The 18,912-nt window shown below is 40.8% G+C and overlaps 1 protein-coding gene across 9 annotated transcripts in view; it reads right to left on the reverse strand.

Annotated features, from left to right (window-relative positions):
• caska (calcium/calmodulin-dependent serine protein kinase a) overlaps window positions 1–18,545 on the reverse strand; it is a 746,802-nt gene extending 728,257 nt beyond the window's left edge. For 3 of the 9 annotated variants that reach the window (XM_072585161.1, XM_072585158.1, XM_072585156.1), the window contains exon 1: window positions 17,898–18,544. In XM_072585161.1, the coding sequence (XP_072441262.1) occupies window positions 17,898–17,956 (59 nt within the window). In that variant the 5' untranslated portion in view covers window positions 17,957–18,544. Of the gene's footprint in view, window positions 1–17,897 lie in introns of all 9 variants that reach the window. The other 6 variants (XM_072585163.1, XM_072585164.1, XM_072585155.1 and 3 more) reach the window with 3 other exon arrangements.
• Between the last annotated feature and the right edge of the window lie 367 nt (window positions 18,546–18,912).

Raw genomic sequence — 18,912 nt, forward strand, 5'->3', positions numbered from 1 at the left:
GACAGTACAGCGTCAACCCCATTGGGCCCTGCATTGAATGTCTATTGCAGTAGAAACTTTGGGTGAAACGAGTCAACAGTTCTGACCTTTTTAAGAGCTCGCTTCACCTCCTCGTAAGCCTTCTCATATTCCTATGTCAATTTCTATGGCCACCCTTTTCCCAACAAACAATGCAGGAGTTTTAGCATGGCAACTTCATGTCTGATTTGGCAACTATGATAATTTAAAAGTTCCAAGAACGATCTCAGTTGACACTCACTCATTCTCTGGTCTGGAAGCTTTCACGATAGCCTCATCTTCTTGGGTGCCTTGTGTGATCGCCTGTCATAGGCTACATGGTCCCGGTCCTCTGTGGAGTCTTTTAAAAAACTCGCATTGCCCCTTTTTTACTTGTAGGTCCTGCTCCTGCAAAACTATATTAGGGTTTTTTTCCCCCCAAATGCTTCACTTCAGAGGATCCTGTGATTAAAATATAGTCAAGATAACACTGGACACCTGGCAATGCACTCAAAATTTGATCTGTGGCCCTCTACAGTGCTAATGAGATGCCAAAAGGAAGCTGCTTGTAGCGGAACAATCCTGTGTATTACTATCAATAGCAGCAGTTGAGGCATCTTCAGAATCACCATTTGCAAGTAAGCCTGTGACAAATCCATTTTGAAGAATTTCTTTCCCCATGCCAGTCCACAGAACTGAGTGAAACTACATGTTGCCAAAGTCTTACCAGACCTTTGGGCCATTTTCTCATTAGAGACGGACAACTAATGGTGATTTAACCCAATACCTCAGGTGAGAGAAGTTGAGAAGGACAGTCCTTCAATGCTAACCTCAGCTAGTGATGGAATTGAATCCACGCTGCTGGCTTTGCACAACAATCATCCAGCCAACTGAGCTAAACTGATATTGAGCCACACACAGGGCTGGGTTCACTGTTACCTTAAAGTCACCATAAATCCTGACCATGCCATCTGATTCTAAGACTGAAATATTTAGAGTGGCCTATTAACTGGCAGTTACTGTTGCCAATGCTCTAAGGTTCACCAGCAATCCCAGTTTTGCCTTCACTTTAGGCCAGATGGCATATGGTACTGGACATGCTTCACACGCCTTTGATGAGCCTCCTGCTTCAATTGAAGTGTAATTTGTACTCCTTTCATTTCCCCCACGGCTGCTTTGAAGGCATCTTTATATCTGTCCAAAATCTCATGCAGGCTCATTTGAGTCCGCCAGCTTATTTACTATGCCTGAATTTAACTGTAATTTCTGTAACCAAGAGTGTGTCCAAATAATGCATGACAGTCACCTTTTGCTACGTATAGAGGCAATTCAGCACATTGGCCCCTTAGATGTATTTTTAGCAGCACGTAACCCTTCAGTGACATTACTTATTCCGTCTTTATCCATAGCATATTCTTGGCAGGCTTCAACTTTTTCCTAAATATGGATTCGGGTATCAGTGACACTGATGCACCTATTTCTAACTCCATCTTTACTGTCTTCTGATCGACTGTGGAATAGCCCCAAAAATACTAAATAGGATGTTTAACCTAAACTCTGCTGACTCTGGGTCTTCAGTTTCTCCCATAGACCCAGCTGAATCCCAATTTACTCCCTAGCTGGTGGAATGTATCTTATGACTCGTCCTCTGAATTATCTCCTTTAGAACCCCCTTCTCTTGCTTAAGCTGTTCACAGCAATTTTGGTCAATATAACTCACTCGCGTACATCTGGTTGACGCTTTGTTGCCATTTTTGCCATTTCAACTGGCATTCTACAATTGTTATCAGAGAGTTTCTACTACTTTATCCACCTGGGCATCATTATTCAACCACATGGCTTCTCTGATGGCCAATTCCAAAGTAGCAATTTCAAAAGCTACCTGGACATCCAGGTCTCTCCTTGTTAGTAGCTTACGCTGGATGGCTGTGTGCTGTAAAGCCACAAACCACATGGTCCTACAAAGGCACATTGGAGGAACCTTGCAAATTCACAATGCTCCACTATCCTCTAAAGCTGCCACAAATTGGGCAATGGATTCTCCAAGCTGTAACCGTTTCTAAAAACAAAAAATGTTCTGCTAATACTGGCTTAGAAGCAAAATCACTCCCAACACTTTGCATAGTTCTTAGTACGCCTTCTCCATGGTTTTCTGATTCTAAGGAGGCCGGTGCAATCAAAGGTCGACATCCAAAAGTACTCATTAAAGCTGCACCATTTTATTCTCAGGCACTCTTGTTTCAAATAGAGGACTGACTGATTTCATTGTCTTCAGATAAAATATTAATTTCAGTGTGGATTCCTCGTTTTTGTATTTGTAATTGGTGGGCTTGGTGTGTCTTAAATTAATAATTATATCTATTTCTTTAGATGTGGTGGTTTCTTTGAAATTGTTTTGATGTCTGGCTTTAGAGTGAACTGATTTCTGTGCACCACTAATGGCCTTTTTGTTTATTCTAGATTGTTTTGTGATCCAGAAAGGTAAATAATGAGATCTTCAAGATTTGTTAGAAATTTCTGGAATGTTTCTCTAAAGCTTAAAGGACACATCCATAACTTAGTTATGTTCACCAAGTACGCATTAAAATATTTGGTATAAAGAATCTAACTTTCTTCTCATCCAAAAGTCCCTCACTGCAAACTAGCCTACTATTTTGTTTTCCTACCACTGAAGCAGCTGAAGTCGAATAGCCATTTGCATCCCAAATTCCCTCATTGAATGTTCTGCCACAACTCTGGCAAGCTTCCAGAGGTGTACTTCCCTCTTCTGCCATTGGATGTGGTCTGTCCCCTGAATACCGCCACTCTCGACCTGCACCCTGGTGCGTATTCATCTTTAATAAAGAATTCTTAAGTATTCTTCTTCTTCTTCAACTGCTGCCGAAGTCTCCTCACAACCACTTCACTAAACATTGAAATGAAACGCAATTGTGGAAGCAAAATCCAGGTGATGTTTTTTTCTCTGACAAACCTTTTAAAAAATGCTTTCACATGGTTTGTGGGCTGCATACCATTCATCACCAATTATTGTTTGTGATTCATAAATAGAACACAAGGTATATGGAGGGTAAACCTGAACAGGGAATACTTCATTATGCATCCTCTCAGCTCCAAATTCAGTTTTAGGCTGCCTCTTTTTGGTCACTTAACCTGCGCTCTTAAAAAGGGCAGCGCACACCCAACTACACACAACAGTTCTGCTCAAAAGTGAAAGCAAAAACTGAAAGAAACAAACTGAGTTATGGATGTGCCCTTTAAGCTATAGAGAAACATTCCAGAAATTTCTAACAAATCTTGAAGATCTCATTATTTACCTTTCTGGATCACAAAACAATCTAAAATAAACAAAAAGTCCATTAGTGGTGCACAGAAATCAGTGCACTCTAAAGCCAAACATCAAAACCATTTTCAAAGAAATCACCACATCTAAAGAAATAGATATAATTATTAATTTGAGACACACCAAGCCCACCAATTACAAATACAAAAACGAAGAATCCACACTGAAATTAACATTTTATCTGAAGACGATGAAACCAGTCAGTCTCTATAGGAAGCAAGAGAAAGGACTTCATCTCCCATTTGGTTTGCACCATTATGAGAATCTTCACAAAATGATGAAAACTTACTGCAATTAGCAGCCTGAAGACAATAACTTCTGTTGATACAGAAGATACAAGCAGTTTCTATTTAATTTGTTTAATAGACCACATGAGATGGAACTAAGAATGCAGAACTGAACACAGACTGAGAAAGTTCTCTCTCTTTTCTTGGGAAGAGTAAAATGCAGTTTGGCAGTACTGACAGGAAAGAAAATCACTCAGAACTAAGCACACTAAAAATAACTACAATATTTGCTTCTGCTAACAACATTCAATAAAACAATCAATAATCTTTAGTCTTTGGTTAAAACTTTGCACCTTAAAAACATTCAAATTACTCTAAGTCTATTATTTTAGCTTGCTTTGGACTGGACATTATCCCCTCTGAACTTTGTTCTTGGAAATGTTCAGGGAAGCCAAGTCACAAGCTCAAGGCCTGCCAAAGCAGCAAGGAAATGGTCTAAGTGACTGCACAATGCTGCATGGTTGATATTGGTGTCTTTATTTTTTTCAGGGTTAGCAGGTAATAAATTTGCTCTTGACGGAGGTGGAGAGGTCCAGGAAGTGGAGGGAGGTGTTAGAGATGGTCCAGGTGAAACCGGCATCACTCCCCACCTCTTCTTCGACTACGATGATGACTGCATCGGCACCACCTCGTGCTCCCACAAGGAAGTTGAGCAGTTCATCAACTTCAACACATTCCACCCCAACCTTAAATTCATCTGCGCTATCTCTGACACCACCCTCCCCTTCCTGGACCTCTCCATTAGATTAGATTACTTACAGTGTAGAAACAGGCCCTTCGGCCCAACAAGCCCACACCGACGCGCAACCCACCCAGACCCATTCCCCTACATTTACCTCTTCACCTAACACTACGGACAATTTAACATGGCCAATTCACCTAACCTGCACATTTTTGGATTGTGGGAGGAAACCGGAGCACCCGGAGGAAACCCACGCGGACACGGGGAGAATGCGCAAACTCCACACAGACAGTGGCCCGAGGTGGGAATTGAACCCGGGTCTCTGGCGCTGTGAGGCAGCAGTGCTAACCATTGTGCCACCCATCTCCATCAATGACGACTGACTTAACATGGACATTTTTTTCAAACCCACCGACTCCAACAACTACCTGGGTTACACCTCTTCCCACCCTACCTCCTGTAAAAAATGCTATCCCATATTCCCAATTCCTCCACATCTGCTCCCAGGAGGACCAATTCCCCCACAGAACACACCAGATGGCCTCCTTCTTTAAAGACTGTAATTTCCCTTCCGACGTGGGTTGAAGATACCGTCTAACACATCCATGTCCCGCACTTCCGCCTTCAAACCCCACCCCTCCAACTGCAACAAGGACAGAACCCCCCCGCCCCCAACCTCTGCATCAACCCCATCATCCTCCGACACTTACGCCACGTACAAACTGATCCCACCACCAGGGATATATTTCCCTCCCTACCCCTATCCGCTTTCCAAAAAGACCGTTCTTCATGACTACCTGGTCAGGTCCACGCCCCCCCAACAACCCACCCTCCCCACCTGGCACCTTCCCCTGCCACCACAGGAACTGCAAAACCTGTACCCACACTTCCCACTTCACCTCCATCCAAGGAGCCTTCCACATCAAAAGTTTCACCTGCACATCCACCAATTACATTTATTGTATCTGTTGCTCCCAGTGCGGTCTTCTTTACATTGGGGAGACTGGATGCCTTCTCGCAGAGCACTTTAGGGAACATCTCCAGGTCACCCACACCAATCAACCCCACTGCTCCATGGCCGAACATTTCAAATCCCCCTCCCACTCTGCTGCAGACACGCAGGTTCTGGGCCTCCTCCACTGATACTCCCTCATCACCTGGAGGAAGAACGCCTCATGTTCTGCCTCAGAACACTTCAACCCCAGGGCATTAATGTGGACTTCACCAGTTTAATTTCCCCTACCCCCACCTTACCCCAGTTCCAACCTGCCAGTTCAGCACCATCCTCGTGACCTATCCTACCTGCCAATCTTCCTTCCGACCTATGCGTTCTTGCTTCCTCTCTGACCTATCACCTTCATCCCCACCTCCATCCACCTATTGCACTCTTACCTACCTTCTCCCCAGCCCCACCTCCCCCCTCATTTCTCTCTCCACCCTAGAGGTTTCCTGTCTCATTCCTGATGAAGGACTTTTGCTCGGAACATCGATTCTCCTGCGCCTCGGGCACTAAGAGATATGACTCAGTAATTCTATTCTGATTTCTGCTCCGAGGCATGGCACATTGCCATAGCCTCTGCTCAGTCTTTCCAATGGATGAATGGACACCGCACAACAATCAACCAGGAGTGTTCCCTCCCAGTCAGGGAACACTTCAGCAGTTCAGGACATTCGGCCTTGGAACTTCAGGTGATCATTCTCCAAGACGGACTTTAGGACAGGCAACAACGCAAAGTGGCTGAGCAGAGGCTGATAGCCAAGTTCAGTACCCATGGGGATGGCCTCAACCGGGACTTCGGGTTCATGTCACACTACAGTTGACCACACGCATGCACACACGTAGACAGACACTCTCTCATACACCCCACACTCTCACGAACCCGGTCAGACTTATACCACATTATATTCACACATATTCTCTCAGACACTCACACCAACCACCCCCTGCTCCCCCCCACCCCCCACCAAACACACACAACTTTCCCCCCTGTACGCACAAAAATTTTGTGGGGTGAATTTGTACTTCCAGAATTACTTTTTATCTTGCTCAAAAACTGCATAAATCCATGTAAGATTCTGTAAATCCCACTTTAGAAATAGAATCAGTCTGACCTAACATTAGGACACAGACAGACTTTAACCTCGCACCTGTTGTTAAAGTTACATTCTCAAGATAGCTTTAAAAAAGTTATGGGATTTACATATGAAGGAACCGAACCTAACATGTTCATTCTAAAAAGATGAAAGACTTAAGCTAACTTTGTTTAATATTAAATTCCATGACTCTGCAATCCTGTTGCTACAATTTCTGTGTCTTTATGATTCTGCTCCACAACCACCTGATGAAGCTTTGAAAGCCAGTGCTTCCAAATAAATCTGTTGGGCTATAACCTGGTGTCATGATTTTTAAGCTTTGTCCACCCCAGTCCAACATTGGCACCTCCAAATCATAAGTATTTTTATGTTAGGCTGTTGCTTGAGAGATGTACAGGACAACTTTCCAAATTTTGACAAAGACTGCTTCTCCCCCCACCCCCAAACGAGGAACTGGATGTGCTTTTGTTGTGTTAAATGTCCATGTTAATGACAACTGTTCATTTTAAAAGCCCATTTGTAACAACTGAATGGCCAGCTAGGTCATTTAGGAGGTAATTAGGAGTTAAACACACAACTCCAAATTCACAGTAACATCTGGGTCACACAGGCAAGAACAGCAGATTTGCTTCTAGAGAAAAGGAATTCAGTGAACCAGATGGAGTTTAACAAAATCTAGTAGTATTACAGCCACCATTATAGATACAGAGTTTTACATCAGATTTATCTAATTGGCCAAATGTAAAAGTTTCCTTGCTGCTTTGGCAGGCCTTGAGCTTGTGACTTGGTTTCCCTGAACATTTCCAGGAACAAAAAAAATCACATTCAAAACTGAACAAATCTTTCTATCTTATCCCCTGATCAGAAACAATTCCTCATGCAAGCACATTTCATTCTATCCTGATCAGAGTGAAGTCTTAAATGTAGAAAGATTTTAGGGACAGCAAATAAAATCCCATATGATTTTTTAAATGATTGATGAAGCAGATTAGCTTCAGGCAAGAGGGGCTTGGTCATTTTGTAAACCAGTCTAATTCTAATCCAACAAAAGGTAAAAACTAACATTGGAAATGAATCATTGAAGTGGCAAGCCTAAGACATCAGAAAGAGAACATAAGGTGCAGAGCAAACAGTGACAAGAATTATAATGGGTATGCAAATTGAGAGGCACCGAAAAAGTAGGGGTAAAAACAGGGGAAAATGTGAAACAAATAAACAAAGTAAGAGGAGCAAAAACTGAAGTTCTTAAAACTTTCACTGACAAATTACATCATAAAGGTGCCTGTGTGTGCCTCTGTCTCTCCTAGTAGGATTGTCGCTGGACTGTTAATCCAGAGACCCAGCTAATGTTCTGAAGACTCCGGTTCAAATCCCATCTTGATACTATATGGTAGAATTTGAATTCAGTACATTAAGGTCTTAATTCCAGATTTTGTTTTAATGATGACTATGAAGCCATTGTCGACTGTCAGGAATCCATCTGGTTCAATAATTTCCTTCAGGGAAAGGAAACTGCCATCCTTATCTGGTCTGGCCTACATATGACTCCAGATATACACACAGCAAATGTCACTGACTCTGAACTACCCTCTAGGCAATACATCCTGGTCACACCCACAGCTCATGAATGAATTAAAAAAAAAGACAAATGAAGTAGTACATTTTGAAGAAATGTACACACATCCCAAATATAAAAACTCTCAATGCCATTGAAAGACAGCAGACAGGGATCTGCAGTCACAACTATGATAACACTTGATGCAGAAACTTTAAAGTGGAGGCCGAAAATCACACTCAAAATGTGGAATTGGTTTGAGGGGGTTACTGATGAATCACTGGTCAGTAAATAAGTAAAAAGGGAACATGAACTCACAATTAGATGAAGAATAAAAACACTTCAAGTCGGAGATGTACAACACAGAAACACACCTTCAGTCCAACTTATCTATGCTGACCAGATTTCTAAATTAATCTAGTCCCTCTAAATCCTTCCTATTCACATACAGCATTTAAAAGGCATCTGGATGGCTATGTGCCTCCACCACTTTCTCTGGCAGCTCCTTCCATGCACGCACCACCTTCTGCATGAAAAAGTTGCCCCTTAGGTCCTTTTTAAATCTTTCCCCTCTTACCCTAAACCTATGCTCTCTAGTTCTGGACTCCCCCCTGCCACCTCAGGAAAAAGACCTTGTCTATTTATCCTATCCATGCCCCTCATCATTTTAGAAACCTCTATAAAGGGCACCCCTCAGCCTCTGACACTCTTGGGAAAACAGCTTCAGCCTATTCAGCCTCTCCCAATAGCTCAAACCCTCCAACCCTGGCAATTTTTTTGTGCAGAACATTACCAAAATATGATTTGGAGATGCCAGTGTTGGACTGGGGTGTACAAAGTTAAAAATCATAAAACACCAGGTTATAGTCCAGCAAATTTAATTGGAAGCACTAGCTTACAGAGCGCCGCTCCTTCATCAGGTGGTTATAATGGTTTATGAAATATTAATGCCTGCATTTAAAATGAATTCAGATCATTATGTAGGGAAGATTAAAGAGTACAAATAATAAACAAGGTATTTGGATTGAAGTGGATTGCTCGGACATGGGCCAGAACTATCATATGATAAACGAACACAAGTGTTGTGTGTTTGTGAATTTTCTGCAATTCTTAAAACAATAACATTGGTTTTAAAAAAAGGTTCTTCCCTCCAGTACCTCAATTCTCATACCTTAGCACAATTTTGGTTCCACATTAATCCCTGGATTAGTGATTTATTCAGAAGGTCCTTGCCAGTGATGATTATTTGATTCCAGTGGCTTCTACACTGACATGCATTTTGCACATATCACAAAAAGTCAGAACCTGCACAAATCTGACATTTGAATAGCGAGTTTTGTTTTACAATCCTTGCATTATAATATGAAGAGAAAATTTGCTCAACACAATTATCCATCCATCAATCTTCAGTAGCAACAAATGCACCCTATCCAACCTATTTCCTAGATTTAACTTGATTGGATTTATTTTGTCACTTGTACAAAGATTCAGTGAAAAGAAGTGTTATCTTGTGTTTTATAGGCAGATTGTACAGTACAAGTGCATCAGGGTAACAGAACAGGATACAAAGTTTCAACTGCCGAGAAGGTGCAGAGCAAGAGCGAGAGAGCAATAGTAAGATTAAAATGACCCATTCAAAAGTCTGAGATATGTATCCAAGTACATAATTTCCATATATTGTTTTCGTATATTGCCCTCACTTAATATGTCTCAATTCACAGTAAAGAGCCACTTCGTACGTGTCAGCATTAATAGTCTACACGAGCTTCCTCCCGCTAACTACCTCTTTCTAGCATGTTCCCGGGAACACACTCTTCCTTGCTCCCACATTCAAGTCTTTCCTTGGAATACACCAACTGGCTTGTTTTAAATACACTACGTAGCAATAAAAGGTGTCTCGTTTAACAGTACAAGTTTCTTTAGTACTGTGTCTTGGAATCCAATCCCGACTCTTCTGGTGCCTCTTCATCTTTGAAAACCCTATTTTGTTCTACCTCTTGCTTCTTTAGCTTTCTTTAATAAGCCCACTTTCTCCATCAGACAGCATTCTTCAGCCTCTGCACAAAAGCACTTACCTTGCTGACTCCAACTCAGTTTGCTAGCTATATGATTTCATTGAGGGAGGACAATCTCTTCCTCCATATAAACTCCCCTACCATATTCATTGCCAGCCCCATAACATTGCTATGCTGATTCAATCACTTGCTCTAACATTTCTCCTTGCACAGCTACACCATGCTACAGTTTTCAATTCAGATTCTTTTTCTATCTGTCCCAAATCATGGAGTCAGAGACATACAGCATGTAAACAGATCCTCTGATTCAACTCATTCATGCTGACCAGGCATCCCAAATTATTTTGTCCTATTTGCCAAGATTTGGTCCATATTCTCTCAACCCTTTCTTTTCACATATAATTAAACATTTTAAAAGGCATGTGGATGGGCATGAGCTGTCAACACCTCCTCTGGCAGCTCATTCCATATATGCACTACCCTTTGCATGAAAAGGATGCCCCTTATGTCCCTTTTATCTTTTTCTCTTCTCACCCTAAACCTAGGCCTTCTAGTTCCAGACTCCCTGACCCCAGAGAAAAGGACTTGTCTATTTATCTTATCTATGCCCCTCATGATTTTATAAACCTCTAAAAAAGGACACCCCTCAGCCTCCAATGCTCCAGGGAAAATAGCCCCAGCCTATTCAGCTTCTCCCTCAAATCTTCCAACCCTTACAATATCCTTGTAAATCTTTGTGTTTGCCCTTTCAAATTCTTTGGGAGTTTTGGACCTTCCATTTACCTGGCTGTACAATCACTTCTAGGAGGCATACAGCATGGAAACAGACCATTCAGTCCAAGTAGTCCATGCTACCCATATTCCCACTTGGCTGCATTAGACCGCACACCCCTCTAAATTTTAATGGTGTACTTTTTCTTTTAAAAAACGTTCTAATTATACTTGCATCCATCACTTCCTCTGGCAGTTCATTGCATACACTAACCACTGTGTAAAAAGATTGCCCCCTTTCCTTTTTAAAATCTTTCTCCTCTCACCTTAGAAGAATGCCTCCTAGCTTGAACTCCTCTACATTAAAGAGGACTACCATTAACTCTTATGACTATTTTATAAACTTCTATAAAAGTCACCCCTCACTCCTACATCCCAGTGATCAAGAAGTCCCAGCCTATCTTTATAACTCACAACCTCCAGTCCCTGAAACATCCCAGTAAATCTTTTCTGAACCTTTTACAATTTAATAACATCCTTCCTATAACAGGACAACCAGAAGTGCACACAGTACTTTAGAAGAGGCTTCACCAACCATCTTGTATGACGTCAACATGTCATCCCAACTCCTATACTCAAGAGGAGTGAGGTGAGCAATGAAGGCAAACATTCTTAACCACCCTGTTTACCTGTGATACAGGTTATATACCTGAACCCAGAGGTCACTCTATAATATTACCCAGGGCCCTACCAATAATTGTGCAAGTTCTATCCTTGCTTATTTTACCAAAATATAACACCTCGCATTTATCCAAATTAGACTTCATCTATCACTCCTCAGCCCAATGACTCAACTGGATAACTTCCACTGTTGGTGTCATCTGCAAACTTAGTAATCATGCCTCCTATATTCTCATCCAAATCATTTATATAAATGACAAAAGTGGACCCAGTACCAATTCCTGTGGAACACTGCTGGTCACATGCTTGTAGTCCAAAAAACAACCCTCAACTATCACCCTCTGTCTCCAACTATAAAGCTAATTTTGCATCCAATTCACAAATTCACACCCTGCATCCCATATGATCTATGTTCACTAATTAGTCTACCATGCAAAACGTTTATCAAAGGCTTCACTGAAGTCCAAGTAAACATTACCGCTCTGACCTCAAATGGTTTTAGTTACTTCCTCGAAAACGCAATTAATTTTGAGACACAATTTTCCTTCACACAAAACCATGCTGACTATCCCTAATCATCCCATGTCTCCAAATGTACACATATACTAATTTTGAGATTCACCTCAAACAACTTCACCACCACTGATATCAGACTCACAGGTCGTTAGCTCCCAGGCTCCTTCTTACAGCCTTGCTTAAATAAATATACAACATTAGCCACCCTCCACGCCTCCAGCAATTGTAGTAATAGATGATACAAATATTTGTTAGGGGGCCCACAATTTCCTCTCTTAAATCTCTGGGACCTGATCAAGCATACCCCAAGATATTGTGAGAAGTTATCAGCCTTTTATATTTTCTAAGCCCTCCAGCACTTCCTCTTCTGGAACGTGAATGGTTTTCAAAACATCAATATTTATTTGCTCGAGTTCTTTAGCTTCTATTTTTCTCCACAGTAAAAACTGGCGTGAAGTATTTTTTTTACTATGTCCTGCATCTCCTCAGATTCAACATAAAGATAACCTCATTGATTTTTAAGAAACTCTGCTCTCTCTCTTCAGTTGCTCTTAAATGCACTTGTAGAATCGCTTTGGATTATCATAAGCCTTATCTGTCAAGGATACCTCGTATTTCCCTCTTTGCCTTCCAGGTTTCTCTCTTTCAACTCTGATGCAATTGTGCCCAGTAAAAGCATCTGTCTCACCATACTTATTTCCCCAACGTGACTACAACCTTTGGCCCCTTGAGGGTGCAAAAATGAGCTTCTCAACAGAAGGGATTTGGTCATCCATGTCAGAATCTTAAATTGACCAAATTCATTCGGCCTACTTTTGTTCTTATCATTTCTCCAGAACCATCCTGCTCTGCAAAGGAATGTACTGTACCAACTGTCACTTCAAACTCTTGATTTGATTTATTATTGTCACATGTATCAGAGTGAAAAGTTTTGTTTTGTGAGCAGTACAGGGAGAGCCTTACATACAAGGACATACAGATCATAGGGTGCTTAGATAAAGCAAGGTAGACAAGGTTACAGCCGCATTGGAGGTGCACAAAATCAAGATCAACATTAGATTTGAAATTAGAGGTTCACTCAGCAGTCTAACAGCAGGGAACAAACTGTTCTTGAACCTGCTGGTGGGATGTTCAAGCTTCTGTATCTTCTGCCTGACAGCAGAGATTGGAAGAGAGTATTAACAGGGTGGGAGGGGTCTTTGATATTAGCAACCTTTCCAATGCAACGGGAGGTGTTGATGGAATCCAGTGATGGGAGCCAGGGAGTTATACAGAAACAGATCTTTCGATCCAACTCATCCATGCTGACCAGATATCCTAAATTAATCTTGGCTTTTGGTGTACATAAAACTTTACAAAGTTTATTATGGTCCTAGACAGAGCAGTTACTATACCAAGCCGTTTTGCACCAAATAGAATGCGTACTATGGTGCATTTGCAAAAGTTGGCAAGGATCCTTCTGGATATGCTGAATTTCCTAAGCTTCCTGAGGAAGATAATTGTTATGCCTTCTTGAGTCACGTTTACTTAGGAGGTCCAGGACAGATTGTTGTTTCTTGTCACTCGTAGGAACTTGATGCTCTTGACCAATTCCACCTCAGCTCCTTCGATGTAGATAGGGGTTGCGTCCTCCTCCTCCTTACCTCCTGAATTCAATATCAATTGTTTTGTTTTGCTAACATTGAGAGAGAGAGAGATTTTGACATCAAGCATGTACTTCCTTCTTGTATATTGACTCATCATTGCTTGATATGATATGTGGCCTACAATTCCTGAAGAAGGGCTAATGCCCAAAATGTCGATTCTCCTGTTACTTGGATGCTGTTGACCTGCTGTGCTTTTCCAGCAACACATTTTCAGCTCTGATCTCCAGCATCTGCAGTCCTCACTTTCTCCTATAATAGTGGTGTCATGCAAACTTGATGGTTTTTATACAAAATTTGGCCACACAGGTGAGTACAGTAGGGGTCTAAATGCACATCCTTGTGGGATACCAGTGTTGAAGATTATTGTGAAGGTGGTGCTGTTGTCTATCTTTACTGACTGCAGTCTGTGGATCAGGAAGCGGAGGATCCAGTTGCAGAGGTGGAGCCACGACTTAGGTCCGAGTTTTGAGGTTAGTTTGGTTGAGATTATAGTGTTGAAGGCAGAGCTGTAGTGGATAAATCAGAATCGGACACAGGTATCCTTATTGTCCGGATGTTCTAGAGATAAGTCTAGTGCTCGGGAAATATCCGCTGTGGACCTGTTTCACCAGTAAGCAAATTGCAAGGGATCGAGGCAGGCTGGGAGGCTAGAGTTGATGTGGGCCATGACTAACCTCTCAAAGCACTTCACGATTATGGAGATCAGTGCCACCAGTCAGTAGTCATTGACGCATATTGCATTTTCATTAGTATTGGGGTGACAGTGGTCTTCTTGAAGCAGGTGGGAACTTCAGATTGTAGAAAGAGGAGGTTAAAGATGTCAGCGAATACTTCTGCCATCCAGTCTACACATTATTTGAGTGTATGGCCAGGAACTCATGAATTCTGATTGTTGCCACTATCCCAACACAATCACAAGTTCCTTCTCTGTCACTGAGTCAAGACTCTGGAATTCACTCCCTACGGGCATTGTGTGTCAAGCTACAGCACGTAGACTGCAGCAGTTTAAGACACAGCTCACAACCACCTTCACAAGGACAACGAATGACAGGCAATAAAATGCTGGCTGGGAGCCAGCAATGCCCATAGCCTACAAGTTTTGCTTTATTCATTCATGATATGAGGGTATTGCTGCTTAGGCCAGCATTTATTGCCCCATCCCAGAAGGCAGTTGAGAGTCAACCACATTGCTATCTCATCTGGAGTCACATGTAGTGTAGACTAGGCATGGATGGCAACTTTCTTCCTTAAAAAAAAGGACATTAGCGAGCCAGATGGATTTTAGCTGACAACAGGCGATAGTTTCATAGGTATCATCATACTCTTAAATTCAGATTTTTAAAAAATGGAACTCAAATTCCACCATCTGTCATGGTGAGATTCAAACCCAGAATGTTACCTGGGTCCTTGGATTGAAAGGTCTAGCTAGAATATCACTAGGTCTTTACCTCCCTTTATAATTATGAGTGATTAAAAAAAACAAGTTGAACCACTATTCATAACCTCAAGAACCAATATGACGGGGTCAATTTTCCAGTCTCATATCATCCAATTCACAAAGGTCACCCCCAAGCAGATCTGCGATATTGTCCACCTTTACCTGTTTTAGTGCATCTGCTGTTAAAATCCATATCTAGATGCTTCACAAACTCTCGTTACTAATGGACTCCTGGTTAAATCACCCATCTTCCATTCTTTGTGTCTACATTCCATCAGAAATTAGATCAAGTGCAGGCCACTTTTACCCCTTTTGAGTTGGCTCATCCATGCAAATCAATAACCAAACCCCATTACAAGTTTCAGACGAGTTCTGTCCATATTATGAAGGAGTCTTTTAACTAATTATTTGGTTAATGTTTTTTCTATAAAAAGACAAAAGAAAAACACGGTTGCAATTTTGGGGAAAGAGGTGGATGACCTGCAAGTTTTCACTGATCAACATGTACAAAGCTAACAAACCATAATAATGTATGTCAGTCATTTTGTATGTTCATTTTATCTGGTAAAACCAAAGGCTTTTTTTGTCTTTGTAGTAAACAGAGGAAAATTTAATCCCTTACAACAAAATACTTAGTTCTAAATGTTCTCCTGATGAAAGGTCAGCGACCTGCAAAGTTATCTGATTTCTCTCTACACAGATGCTGCCTGATTTGTTGAGTACATTCAGTATGTATTTTCTTAAGTATAAAACGAATATGATTCTAAATGCCAAAAGTAGTTTTAGTTGACAAGAGGGACCATTTAAACTATGTTGTCTTTCGATACAAACCTACACTCCACCATCACATCATTCAACTTTCTCTTGAAGGATTTGAGAGACTTTGCTTCTGAAATCTGTTTTTATTAATTTGTTCTTATTTGATTTGACAACTTGATTTTTTTTTAAAAACCAAACATGACTGAAAATCATTCCAAACTCAAAAGTTAAAGAATGAAAATAGAGTTTAAATAGAACATCTTAAATGCATTTCTATCAAGATGAAGTTTTCCAAAATACTTCATAGGTGATCTAGAGCAATTTAGCAAAAACTTAGGGTCTTAAAAGGAGAGGATAGCATACTGAAGATATGAAATGGTTTAATGGAGGAGATCTCAGGTTCTGAGCAGCTGAAGGCATGGTCACAAGTGATGAAATAAAAGAAGTGGTGAATGCACAAGAAGCCAATGTCCATAGTACAGATTTCTCCAAGGGTTGGAGAACTGGAGGTGGTTACAGAAACACGATGAAGCAAGACCTTGAAGGGATTTCAACAGAATCATACTTTTATCATTCCTTAATAATGCCCAATACCCTATGTTAAGTACTGTATAACTGATGAATGAAAGGCAGCCTGTGTGTAAAAATTTAAAACAGAGTAAAGTAAATACAAACTCCATTGGGAAATCAGAAAGAATATGATCACAAATTTGTTTTATTGCGTATTTACAGCTATTTTGTTATATCACTGACTATAAATAAAGCAAAAAAAAAGTCATTATTATTTCTTGTTAAGACAAGACTCTCTCAAAATGTTTATCACATCTGTGGTGGTATCCTCTCAACTATTCATACACAATATTTTCACAAAACAAAACATTCAGAATTAAAGAATTTTTTTTTTAAAGTATTGCTATATATTTAGAAATTGAAGATTACAATACAATCAGATGAAATTACAGAACAATTAATTTCACACATAACGGAGTTAATCAGCTAGTTGTAAGTTATACAAATTTTACAATATACAAGCTCAAGTCTGAAAAACAAACTTTCAGGAGATTGAATACTGGGAAAAAAAAGGGTCAAGTTACTGGTGCATATTTAGATCAATTTGCTTGCAACAGGAAATCTTCATAGATGCAAAAGGTAAGAATGACAACCCTAAAACTACACCCTAAAATTAAACGTATCATAAAGTTATTTAAAAAGACAATTTCAAATGAAACATCATATTTGACCATTTACTTTCAACTACAAATATTTGAAATTTATCTGTCAACACAATTTTGATTACCTAAGAGGCCAAAAAAACCCACCGTTTGAATGAAATAAAAAAATAAATATTTCTCACAAAAATTCTAAACAAATGAGATACTAAAGTGCTATTTTAATAAATATTAAAATAGCAGAAAAGCAACATCCTGCATAAGTATTTTAAAATAATTAAGAATACAAATAACAAAAGACCCAACCTACAAGAAAGAATTTTTTTCCAAATATTTATCCAGATAATGAAAATCTTCTTGCACATTGGAAAAATGTTCTGTTCGTTATTTAACAGAAAAATCACTGCATCAGAAAGACTGCTTCGCGAGAGCATCTTTGCTCTCACGACTCGAAAATTGATCTTCAGCTCGGCTTAAGAAAATGGATACAATGTTAAAATGATAAACTTTCTGAATCAAAATAATAACATTAATACAGATGATAATTAATGCTAATTTCTTGGTTTTGCGGGAAACAAACGAAGCTACTCATTATTTCCTGGACGAATGCCTAACGCTCCGCTCCTTCAAAAGAAGGCACCGTATCCTTCAGATGCAAAGAGCAGCTTTATCAATATTTCAATTTCAGTTCAAACATTAAAAAGTAATAATGTCTACAATGGGCTGTACCACTTGTACAAAATTGTAGAAAATAAACGGAGTTGTTCCAGAACGCATAGGGCTGATCTCTAAACGTTATTTGCTTAAATTCACTTCCAGAATTATTTTCGTTATTATGCAAAAAAAGCCAAATAAATCCCTCGGCCGTATCCTGTAATCCATTAGAAACAGACGGAGGGCCTGTCCTGTATAAATCCACGAATGAAACCACAACCCTAAAACCATAATATTCTGGTTGCAGTTGCTTTCTACTTTAAATCTACATGTATTAAAAAAAAACCACTTACTTGCCAATCACTTCACACAGCTCATACACATCTTCAAACAGGACGTCGTCGTCGGCCATAGTCGATAATTAAAATCTGAATTTTGAGAGGGAATTCAAAGTGAAAAAAAAAACTCCCTCCAATGAAAAAATTGATTTTTTTTTAAAAAACACAAAACGTTTCCCGTATAACTCAGTTAAAAAAATTCAAGACACAAATGAAAAAAAAAATTTCCAGACAGCGGCGAGCGAAACGAAGACTGATTGATAGTGAAGCAGCCGGGTAAAGCAGGCTGCTGGGCTACGCTTGGCGCTGCCCTCCTTCTGGCGACCCCACCTTCTCTTTCTCACTCACTGCCGTTTTTTAAAAAAAAAATAATCCACAGTCCAAGGCTGCTGTAGCTGCTCCCTGGAAATCCAGGCCAAAACCCAGGAACAATTTGCAATGAAAGAAAGAAAGACGGTCTTGATATATCACAATCGGCACTCCTTAGACCATGTTAACACTTCTCCCTGCCGTGCCGTGCCGTACGCTGTTGGTGTCGGCCCGTCCCCTGTCGGTGCGCCGTTCACTTTCAGGCGGCGGCGGCGGTTGGTCAGAGGAGGGAACCACCAATCAACGCCCGCTCGTTTACTGCCTGCACTCTTGGCTGCGTCAGCACCGAGCTCGCGGCGAGATGGAGGTACCGTCTCTGCGCGTGCGCGGGAAAGCAAACCCTCCGTTGCCGGCCCAGTGCTGGGCATGCGTTAACCTGGATGCCTGCAGCACCTGCGTGGAGCACGCGTGCGCGCGGCCGGCTTTGCTGCTGGGGTTGGCAAATCCCACCTTGTCAACAGTGTACACCTCATAACGTCAGGTTCTAACCTAAACAAAAGAAACCGTGCTCCTCGTTCTAAAATAAACAACCTGGCTTGAGTACATACTTTTGTCTTAAAATGGTTTATTGTATTACATGTTTTAGTTGACGAATAAACGGGAGTGATGGAGATTCAGTTAAATATAGTGCCGAAAAGCCAACGGCTACTACCTTGCCCTT

The sequence above is a fragment of the Chiloscyllium punctatum genome, chromosome 15, assembly GCF_047496795.1.
Source record: "Chiloscyllium punctatum isolate Juve2018m chromosome 15, sChiPun1.3, whole genome shotgun sequence".
NCBI classification, from domain to species: Eukaryota; Metazoa; Chordata; class Chondrichthyes; order Orectolobiformes; family Hemiscylliidae; genus Chiloscyllium; species Chiloscyllium punctatum.